An 11,484-nucleotide genomic window follows, 5' to 3' on the forward strand; every position below is an offset into this window, starting at 1 on the left:
TGTGTGTGTGTGTGTTTTGAGACAGAGTCTTGTTCTGTCACCCAGGCTGGAGTGCAGTAGCAAGATCTCAGCTCACTGCAACCTCCGCCTCCTGGGTTCAAGCAATTCTCCTGCCTCAACCTCCTGAGTAGCCGGGATTACAGGTGCCTGCCACCACGCCCTGCTAATTTTTGTATTTTTAGTAGAGACAAGATTTCACCATATTGGTCAAGCTGGTCTTGAACTCCTGACCTCATGATCCACCTGCCTTAGCCTCCCAGCTGGGATTACAGGTGTGAGCCACTGTGCCCAACCTAAGATACTTTGTTTTTAAACTGAAACATTACATTGGTGTCATGAGCTGACATTCCCAGCCACTGACTGGAAGATTTGGGTCAACCCAGAGAACAGGCTTGGCTTAAGGGAGTTCTAATGTTGGTGGCCTTTGGGTAAAAGTATATGTCTATGTTTGTATGTAGGATTCAGAGGGGATTTTCTTTAATGTTAAAAACTGGTTTCCAGCTGGGCATGATGGCTCATGCTTGTAATCCCAACACTTTGAGAGGCCAAGGCAGGTGGATCACTTGAGGCCAGGAGTTCAAGACCAGCCTGGCCAACATGGCGAAACCCTGTCCCTACTAAAAATGCAAAAAAAATTAACTGGGCATGGCAGCAGGCACCTATAACCCCAACTACTCGGGAGGCTGAGGCAGGAGAATCACTTGAACCCGGGAGGCAGAGATTGTAGTGATCAGAGATCGAGCCATTTCACTCCAGCCTGTGTGACAAGGGCAAAACTTCATTTCAAAAAAAAATTCTAGTTTCCTCCGTATTTGCTTTCCTTCTTCCCCTGCCCGCCCTCAGCCAACGCACATGTAATAAATTTTATTTCCCAATAGGTCAAGGAGGTTAAGAAGACTTCATCCGGCTTGGAAGTCAGCCTGGTTACTGCAGTTCCTGGTAGGCCACCCATCATGACCACGATTTCAGATGTTGACTGCCTGCTCTGGGCCATTGGGCGGGACCCAAATTCCAAGGGCCTGAGTTTAAACAAACTGGTAAGCTGGCTTGGTCTGCCCAAAACATTCTTGAATCTACTAGGAGTCTTAAGGTTTTATTCTCCCCCTGCACACCCAAAACTTGGGTGGATTCTGTTGGATTCTTGTCTCTTTGTTCCATGTATCCAGTTTGTGATCAAATTTCATTACTATTTCCTTTGAAATTTAAAAAAAAGTTTCCTTATCCGTTCTTTTCTAGTTTTTTTTTTGTTTGTTTTTTGTTTTTGTTTTTGTTTTCGAGACAAGGTCTTCCTCTGTTACCCGAGTGTTGTGATCATAGCTCACTGTACTCTCAACTCACTGGGCTCAAGTGGTCCTCCCACCTCAGCCTCTGGAGTAGGTGGGACTACATGTGTGCCACAACACCCAGCTAATTTTTTAGTTTTATTTTTGTGCAGATGAGGTTTCACCATGTTGCCCGCCCAGGCTGGTCTCCTCAGCTCAAGCCTTTCACCTGTCTCAGCCTCCCAAAGTGCTGGGACTGTAGGCATGTGCCACCACGCCTGACCTTTTTCTTCTCTGTTTTCTTTTTTTTTTTGAGACAGATTCTCGCTCCGTCACCAGGCACCAGGCTGGAGTGCAGTGGCACGATCTCGGCTCACTGCAACCTTTGCCTCTCGGGTTCAAGCAATTCTCTTGCCTCAGCCTCCCAGGTAGCTGGGATCATAGGCGTATGCCACCACACCCAGCTAATTTTTTTGTATTTTTAGTAGAGATGGGGTTTCACCATGTTGGCCAGGATGGTCTTGATCTCTTGACCTTGTGATCCACCCGCCTCAGCCTCCCAAAGTGCTGGGATTACAGGCATGAGCCACAGTGCCCGGCTTCTTTTTTTTTTTTGAGACAAGGTCTTGCTTTGTCACCCAGGCTAGTGTACAGTTGTGTGATCATAGCTCACTGCAGCCTTGAACTCCTGGGATCAACTGATCCTTCTGCCTCAGCATCCTGAGTAGCTGGAGCTATAGGAGTGTGCCACCACATCTGGCTAATTTTTAAGTTTTTTGTAAAGATGGAGTCTCACTATGTTACACAGGCTGGACTTGAACTCCAAGCCTCAAGTGATCCTTCCACCTTGGCCTCCCAGAGTGCTGGGATTATAAACATGAGCCTCCATGCCCAGCCAGCCTGCCACCTCTAACCTAGTTTCCTACTGGCCTCCCTCTCACAGACTTCGTTTTCGCCATGTGAATGTCTCTTTCAGGTCCTACGCTGATCTCTTAGCATCTGTAGTAGGTAATTCAGATTGCTGTGTGGGTCACTGTCCTGTACATTGTACCCAGGGATGGGAACAGATGATGAAGCTGTTTCTCTTGGCTCTACCTGTACTGTCTATATACGTGGACAGTTGACATTCTTACTTGTTCTTTTAAATGTTGAAGTAAAATCTAGAGTGGGGGCTTGGGGTGAGGTTCCCAGACTTTGACCCGAATTTGAACCTTAGTTCTACGACATAGCAGTTGCATGGCTTTGAGCAAGCAGCTTAATTTCTCTGCTTCAAATGCTTCATATTCACAATGGGAATGAAAGTAGTTCCTGCTGGGCCGGGCGCGGTGGCTCAAGCCTGTAATCCCAGCACTTTGGGAGGCCAAGGCGGGTGGATCACGAGGTCAAGAGATCGAGACCATCCTGGTCAACATGGTGAAACCCCGTCTCTACTAAAACTACGAAAAATTAGCTGGGCATGGTGGCACGTGCCTGTAATCCCAGCTACACAGGAGGCTGAGGCAGGAGAATTGCCTGAACCCAGGAGGTGGAGGTTGCGGTGGGCCGAGATCGCGCCACTGCACTCCAGCCTGGGTAACAAGAGCGAAACTCCGTCTCAAAAAAAAAAAAAAAAGAAAAGAAAGTAGTTCCTGCTTTACTGGGTTATAGAGAAGAGTAAATGAAAACGTGCATGCAAAGTAATTTATAACTGAGACCCTAGCTTACATTATGAACACACTGAATGTTTACCTGCTGTTGATAATGTTGATGATTTTTCTGATATGCTGTACTACTCTATGTAATAATAGAATATTTTATGTTTGAGGTGTACTTTTTTTTTTTTTTTTTTTTTTTTTGAGATAGAGTCTTGCTGTGTTACCCAGGCTGGAGTACAGTGTTGCAATCTCGGCTCACTACAACCTCCACCTCCCAGGTTCTAGCGATTCTCTTACCTCAGCCTCCCAAGTAGCTGGCATTACAGGCATGCACCACCACACCCGGCTAATTTTTATATTTTTTTAGTAGAGACAGGGTTTTGCCATGTTGACCAGGCTGGTCTTGAACTCCTGACCTCAGGTGATCTCACCTTGGCTTTGCAAAGTGCTGGGACTACAGGCGTGAGCCCCTGCACTGAGCCTGAGATGTATGTATTTCATAGAGCCTCTTGAGCAGTGCATACCATTTTGATTTATGTTCTAATATTAATTTCTGTTGTAATGTGGATTCTTTTTTCATTTCTGTAAAAGGTCATTTTTCCTCACGTTAATGTATAAAATATTCAGGGAGACGTTTTGATTGTCTGTAATCTTGTTTAATGACATTTAGTAAAACTAGTTGACCAGGCATGGTGGCTTAGGCCTGTAATCCCAGCACTTTGGGAGGCCAAGGCAGGTGGATCACCTGCGGTCAGGAGTTCAAGACCAGCCTGGCCAGCATGGTGAAATGTCGTCTCTACTAATAATACAAAAATGAGCCAGGTTTGGTGGCACATGCCTGTCATCCCAGCTACTCGGGAAGCTGAGGCAGCAGAATTGCTTGCACCCGGGAGGCGGAGGTTGCAGTGAGCCGAGATCGTGCCATTGCACTCCAGCCCGGGAGACACAAACAAAACTCTGTCTTCAAAAAGATTAAAAAAAACAGCAGCTTTTCACCTCGCAAGAGATAGTTTGCCATTGTACAAATATAAGCACTGGTAGATCCAGTTTTCAACTATATTTGCTAACTTTTCTTTTCTTTTTGAGACAGGGTATTGCTCTGTCACCCCGGTTAGAGTACAGTGGTGCCATCATGGCTCTCTCTGGCCTCACAGCCTCAAACTCCTGGGCTCAAGTGATCCTTCTATCTTAGTCTCCCAAGTAGCAAGATGCTGACTAATTTAAGAAAAATTTTTGGTAGAGACAATGTCTCGCTGTATTGCCCAGGCTGATCTTGAACTCCTAGGCTCAAGTGATCCTCCCACCTTGGCTCTCCAAAGTGCTGGGATTACAGGCATGAGCTGCTGACCCAGCCTATATTTGCTGAATTTTTGAAGAATGAGGCAAATAAAAAAAAAAAGCTTCAGCCTCATTTGACATTAAGATATATTTTTATAATGCAAATTGAGTGATTACTATATTCTAGGTCTTGTCAACATGTTACTAATCTAATATAATATTGCCAACAACAGGCAAGGTATAAGGAAGCCATAAGCACAGAGATACTAGGTAGTTTACTAGGCTGTAAACTCTATGGTGTAGGGAGAATGTCTGTCTTACCATTGTATTCTTAGTGATGAAGTTAAACTCATTTGTTATAGAAGCTCAAATATTTGTTGATAAACAGGTGGGGTTATATAAGGCCTAGTAACTGGTAAGTTACAGAGCTGGGATTTGAATTTTGGTCTGTGTGTACCAAAGCTTGTACCTTTTTTTTTTTTTTTTTTTTTTTGAGATGGAGTCTTGCTCTGTCACCCAGGCTGGAGTGCAGTTGGGCCATCTTGGCTCACTGCATAGGTAGCCATAGAGCTTAAGAGTACAACTGGCCAGGTGCGGTGGGTCACACCTGTAAATCCCAGCACTTTTGGAGGCCAAGGTGGGTGGATCACCTGAGATCAGGAGTTTGAGACCAGCTTGGCCAACATGGTAAAACCCCGTCTCTACTGAAAATACAAAAATTAAGCCAGGCGTGGTGGTTCGTGCCTGTAGTCCCAGCTACTTGGGAAGCTGAGGCAGGAGAATCACTTGAACCCGGGAAGCAGAGGTTGCAGTGAGCTGAGATCGTGCCATTGCACCCCAGCCTGGGTAATAAGAGCAAAAATTTGTCTTGGAAAAAAAAAAAAAAAAAAGGAAGTTCTAATATTTAAATTTTTGATAGAGGCAAAGTCTCACTATGTTGCCCAAGCTGATCTCAAACTCCTGGGCTCAAGGTATCCTCCCACCTCGGCCTCTCAAATGCAAGGATTACGGCTGTGAGCCCACTGTACCCAGCCTGAAACCTGCCAGCTTTAAATGCCTTCAGTGTCGCAGCTGAGTCTCATGGTTTTTCGGAGATTCTGGTACAGTGCCCATGTGAAATGAGGGAGGGAGATCCAGAGGTTTGATCTACCTCTTTTAGTAGGTGGACCAAGTGTTTACATGGTGTCTTTGTAATTTCAGGGTATTCAAACCGATGAGAAGGGTCATATCATAGTAGATGAATTCCAGAATACCAACATAAAAGGCATCTATGCAGTTGGGGATGTATGTGGAAAATCTCTTCTTACTCCAGGTAAACTCTCTTTCCTTCTGTGTGAGGGAGGGTCTGTGTGTTAATCCAGCTCTTCACCATCAAATCTGCTTAAGCAAAACTAAAAGGATGAGTGTTTTTATGTTGTCAAAATGGTACAATTTATTGAAATAGAAACTGATTAGATACCTGACATTTTCTGAATAAAAAACTTAAAATGCTTATCAGACACTGAAATTTTCATGCAGACAATATGGTCAGTTGCCCTTTTCACAGCTCTAAGTTAGGAGCAGATTTGTGCTTGGTGGCAGTGGAAGGAAGTGACATTTGGCAGAAGAAACTTAGATCGGCATTCTTTTTTTTTTTTTGAAACAGGGTCTCACTATTACCCAGGCTGGAGTGTTGGCACCGTCATGGGCTCACTGCAGCTTCAACCTTCCTGGGCTCAGGTGGTCCTCCCACCTCAGACTCCCAAGTAGCTGGGACCACACATGTACTTTTTATAGAGACAGGGTTTCACCATGTTTTAGGCTCAAGCAGTCTGCCTGCCTCAGCCTCCCAGGATGTTAGGCTTACAGGCATGAACCGCCATGCCCATTCTTGTATGACTGTTTGGTGTTGATGCAGCCATTCCTTCTCTCCCTCAGCCCATACCTTACCTGCTTCCTAAGCACCATTTCAAGCTCTATCCCATCTCTATCCATTAATGATGTCATTCAATCTGCTTTCAGTCTGTACCCTTATGGAACCTCATCAGTCATTCTAACACGTCCCAGTGCCTTATATCAAGATGGAAACCTACCCCAGTCACAAACCCAAATCCTTTTAGCTCCTTTAGAAAGTTCTTGCTCTGGGCATGGTGCAGTGGCTCCCAGCACTTTGGGAGGCCAAGGTGGGAGGATCGCTTGAGCCTAGTAGTTTGAGACCAGTCTGGGCAACATAGTGAGACATTGTCTCTATGAAAAAAAAAAAAGATTCTGGGAGCAGTGGCTGACACCTGTAATCCCAGCACTTTGGGAGTGCAGTGGCACAATCTCAGATCACTGCAACCTTCATTTCCCAAGTTGAAGTGATTGTCCTGCCTCAGCCTCCCAAGTAGCTGGGATTATAGGCACACACTACCACGCCTGGCTAATTTTTGTATTTCTAATAGAGATTGGGTTTCATCATGTTGGCCAGGCTGGTTTTGAATTCCTAACCTCGGCCCTGCAAAGTGCTGGGATTACAGGTGTGAGCCACCACACCCTGCCAAGAATAAACTTTTAAGTAAAAAAGCAATTACTGTTAAATAAGGTTATAAAATCGATCTAAAGATGCTCAATTCACGCCTGTAATCCCAACACTTTGGGAGGCCAAGGCGGGTGGATCACTTGAGGTCAGGAGTTTGAGACCAGCCTGACCAACATGGTGAAGCCCCATCTCTACTAACAGTACAAAAATTAGCCAGTGTCACCACACCCGGTGCACACCTGTAATCCCAGCTACTCAGGAGGCTAAGGCAGGAGAATCGCTTGAACCTGGGAGGCCAAGGTTGCAGTGAGCCGAGATCATGCCATTACACTCCAGCCTGGGCAACAGAGCGAGACTTTGTCTCAAAAAAAAAAAAAAAAATGCTCAATACTAATATAGTTTGTTCCATAAATATTGTATTAAAAAGCTAATATCTTCATTAAGTAGATTAGCTGCCAGGTAAGTGAGAACTTGTGAGTGTGTCTTTGGGTGTGGGACCAGACAGGCTAAGCATCCCTTATCTGAAATGCTTGAGACCAGAAGTGTTTTTAATTTCAGATTTTGGAATATTTGCATATACATAATGAGATATTTTGTAGATTCGACCCAAGTCAAAACATGGAATTCGTTTGTTTTACATACACCTTATACACATAGCCTAAAAGTAATTTTATACGATATTTTAAATAATTGTGTACATGAGACATAGTTTTGTCTGTGTTTTGACTAGTGGAATTTTCCACTTGTGGCATCATGGTGCTCAAACATTTTGGATTTTGGATTTTGAATTTCTGGCTTAGGGATACTCAACCTGTAATAGAATGTGTAGAATTCTCATAAGCCAGTCATTTTGAGTTGTTTGCTGAAGCATGGTATGTCCTCATTATATTTAACTATCTAGATCGTGTAATGACCAACGGCATGAAACTGTCAGAACTAGGGCATTAAGCTAGATGGATAAATGGCTAGTGGAACAATTCTGCTATGTTAAAATAGATAGTAAGATAAACACTGATTTTAAAGTATCTCCATAGTTGCAATAGCTGCTGGCCGGAAACTTGCCCATCGACTTTTTGAAAACAAGGAAGATTCCAAATTAGATTACAACAACATCCCAACTGTGGTCTTCAGTCACCCACCTATTGGGACAGTGGGACTCACGGAAGGTGGGTATTTAAAACCAAAGGACATTTGTGGTTTCCTTCCTCTTCCCCCCACCCCCAACTTTAAATTAGGTCTCTGTCAGCTGATGAAATCTATCTCAGCCCCAACTTACATTGCTTTTTGGTTACTCTCTTATCACACTTCCGGTTTTCTCCCCTACTACTAATACTCTCACAGGACAGTATCTTTCCTTCACCCTATCTCTGAACTTTTTTTTAGCTTTTTTATTTTAACTAATTTTAAATTTAAAGAAAAGCTGGCTGGCACGGTGGCTCACGCCTGTAATCCCAGCACTTTGGGAGGCCAAGGCGGGGGGATCACGAGGCCAAGAGATCGAGACCATCCTGGCCAACATGGTGAAAACCCGTCTCTACTAAAAAAAAAATACAAAAATTAGCTGGGTGTGGTGTCGTGCACCTGTAGTCCCAGCTACTTGGGAGGCTGAGGCAGGAGAATTGCTTGAATCCAGGAGGCGGAGGTTGCAGTGAGTCGAGATTGTGCCACTGCACTCCAGCCTGGTGCCTGGCGACAGAGCAAAACTCTGTCTCAAAAAAAAAAGGAAAAAAAGAAAAGCTATAAAAATAGTACAAAGCATTCCTCGTCTCTAACCTTCATATTTTTGCTCTTTCATTTTTCACTCTATACATACACACACATACACACATGTATAGCTTTCCTAAGAACTGGCCCTTACACAAACAGAGTATCATTTTCTTTCTTTCTTTCTTTCCTTCTTTCTTTCTTTTCTTTCTTTCTTTCTTTTCTTTCCTTTCTTTTCTTTCTTTTCTTCCTTTCTTCCTTTCTTTCCTTTCTTTTTTCTTTTCTTTTCTTTCTTTTTTTTTTGAGACAAAATGCCACCACTCTGTCACCCAGGCTGGAGTGCAGTGGCGCGATCTTGGCTCACTACAACCTCCGCCTTCCAGGCTCAAGTGATTCACCTGCCTCAGCCTCCCAAAGTGCTGAGATTACAGGCATGAGCCACTGTGCCTGGCTTTTCTTTTCATCTAGAGGCAAAATTCCTCAGCTCTTCTTTTATCTTATATGACATTGACATTTGTTTTGTAGAATGCCTCTTATTTTGGCATGATTTGATATTTCCTGGCGGTTTGATTCAGATTATGTATGTCTGGTCCTCTCCCTATTTAATAGTTCATTCTAATTGTTTAGTTTTCTGATAGATGCTTCTTTTAATTTGCGTTATAGATGAGGCCATTCATAAATATGGAAAAGAAAATGTGAAGATCTATTCAACCAGCTTTACCCCGATGTATCACGCAGTTACCAAAAGGAAAACAAAATGTGTGATGAAAATGGTCTGTGCTAACGAGGAAGAAAAGGTAAGGAAAATCGAGCAAACTAAATAGTGCTTTGCAAAGTGGACAGGGAGGGCAGTTTTTGTAGGGGTAGAAAGGAGGGAGACCAAGCAGTTAAGCCTTCTAATTCAACTGAACAGGCCCACTTTGATCTGTCCTACATATATTTTGGGATTCTTCATACTATTTCATCTAGGAGGTTCCACTTACTTTAAAAAATGAGGAGGCTGGGCGCGGTAGCTTACACCTGAAATCCCAGGATGTTGGGAGGCCAAGGCAGGCAGACCACCTGAGGTCAGGAGTTCGAGACCAGCCTGACCAACATGGTGAAACCCTGACTCTACTAAAACTATAAAAATTAGCTTGGTGTGGTGGTGGGCGCCTGTAATCTCAGTTACTCAGGAGGCTGAGGCAGGGGAATTGCTTGAACCTGGAAGGCAGAGGTTGCAGTGAGGGTGACAAAGCAAGACTCCATCTCAAAAAAAAAAAAGGAAAAAGACCTGGCGTGGTGCCTAGCACCTGTAATCCTAGCATTTTGGAGGCCAAGGCAGGCAGATTGCCTGAGCTCAGGAGTTCAAGAGTAGCCTGGGCAACATGTGAAACACTGTCTCTACTAAAAATATAAAAATTAGCCAGACGTGGTGATGCCATGAACGTCCCTCAGTGGCCTACAATTTCTGGATATTGAATCATGAAGGCTCCTACTTAGTTATTTCTTCATACCAGTTATCATTCATTCAGTTGATAAACATTACTTGACAATCTTCTAAAGACTAAGAAATACAACATGGAGTGAAATCATCTGAAGGTCCGGCCATCATATAAGTTCAATTAAGATCACAACATCAGCCAGACACCATGCCTCACGCCTGTAATCCCAGCACTTTGGGAGGCTGAGGTGGGTGGATTGCTCGAGCCAGGAGTTCAAGACCAGCTTGTGCATCATGGTGACACCCCATCCCTACAAAAAATACAAAAGTTAGCCAGGCATGGTGGCGGGCACCAGTAATCCCAGCTACTCAGGAGGCTGAGGCAGGAGAATCACTTGAACCAGGAGGCGGAGGTTGCAGTGAGCCGAGATTGCTCCACTGCACTCCGTCTCTAACAAAAACAAAAAGTTAGCCAGGCATGGTGGAGCATACCTATAGTTCCAGCTACTCGGGAGGCTGAGGTGGGAGGATGGTTTGAGCCTGGAAGGCAAAGTTACAGTGAAACGAGATGGCACCACTGCACCCCAGTCTGGGTGACAGAGCCAGACCCTATCTCCAAAAAATAAAATAAATTTAAAGAAGGATCACAGTACCTAAAAATCTGGCCATGTTTAATACATTTACAATACTTCATTTTTTTTTTTTTTAATTGAGGTACACTTTTAAAAAATTGCTGCAGAAAACACAAAGCAAAATCTATCTTAACCATTTTTACATATACAGTTCGGTAGCATTAAGTATATTTTTAATTTGCTTTTTATTTTTACTTATTTTATTTTATTTATTTATTTAGAATGATAAGGTTTTGCTGTTGCCCAGGCTGGAGTGTAATGGTATGATCTCAGCTCCCTGCTGTGTTGACCTCCCAGGTTCAAGTGATCCACCTCAGCCTCCCAAGTAACTGGGACCATAGGCACAAGCCACCACACCCAGATAACTTTTTATTTTTTGTAGAGATGGGGTCTCCCTACATTGCCCAGGCTAGTCTTGAACTCCCAGACTCAGGCAATCCTGGTAGCTCAGCCTCCCAAAGTACTGGGATTACAGGCGTGAGCCACTGCACCCAGCCTAATTTGTTTTTAAACAAATTACTTTTGTGGCTAAATTTTATATTTTGTAATCTTGCTTTCCAATGGAATATTTTACTCTAAAAGTATTTGCTGAAGGTAAACATTAATAGCTCTTAATATCTTGAACCCTCACTGGAGAATGTGATTTGAAACAAGTACCCCTTCATAATCATTCACGCAGCTAACTAGCCTGTGTGGACTGAGCACCTTTTAAATGCCCAGCTTTGTGCTCAGCCATGGGGATGAAGTGGGGAGCAGAAATAAGAAGGGTCCCCTTTATCCAGAAATGAAAATCTGCTGGGAAAGATGGACAGTAATTATCTACTACCACCCAAAAATATAGCATTTAAGTATCATATAAAATATAATAGAATCATGAAGAGGAAATATTACCACTGAGAGGTCATGTGATGGAGAATTTAACTTGGTCAGAGAGATATAACTATGGAGCTGTCTGAATAATGAATGGGCTTTAATTCTGAAAAGAAGGAAGGAAAGGCTGGATACAGTGGCTTATTCCTGTAATCCTAGCACTTTGGGAGGCCAAAGTGGG

At 43.7% G+C, this 11,484-nt stretch overlaps 1 protein-coding gene across 2 annotated transcripts in view; it reads left to right on the forward strand.

Moving 5' to 3' along the window:
• The window catches only part of GSR (glutathione-disulfide reductase), a 67,809-nt gene that overhangs the window by 54,618 nt on the left and 1,707 nt on the right, over positions 1-11,484 (forward strand). For both annotated transcript variants that reach the window (XM_032288289.1, XM_032288288.1), the window contains exons 9-12: positions 879-1,037; positions 5,375-5,486; positions 7,709-7,840; positions 9,042-9,175. In XM_032288289.1, the coding sequence (XP_032144180.1) occupies positions 879-1,037; positions 5,375-5,486; positions 7,709-7,840; positions 9,042-9,175 (537 nt within the window). The remainder of the gene's footprint in view (positions 1-878; positions 1,038-5,374; positions 5,487-7,708; positions 7,841-9,041; positions 9,176-11,484) is intronic.

The sequence above is a fragment of the Sapajus apella genome, unplaced genomic scaffold (assembly GCF_009761245.1).
Source record: "Sapajus apella isolate SASKATOON/1434 unplaced genomic scaffold, GSC_monkey_1.0 scaffold21, whole genome shotgun sequence".
Taxonomy (NCBI): Eukaryota; Metazoa; Chordata; class Mammalia; order Primates; family Cebidae; genus Sapajus; species Sapajus apella.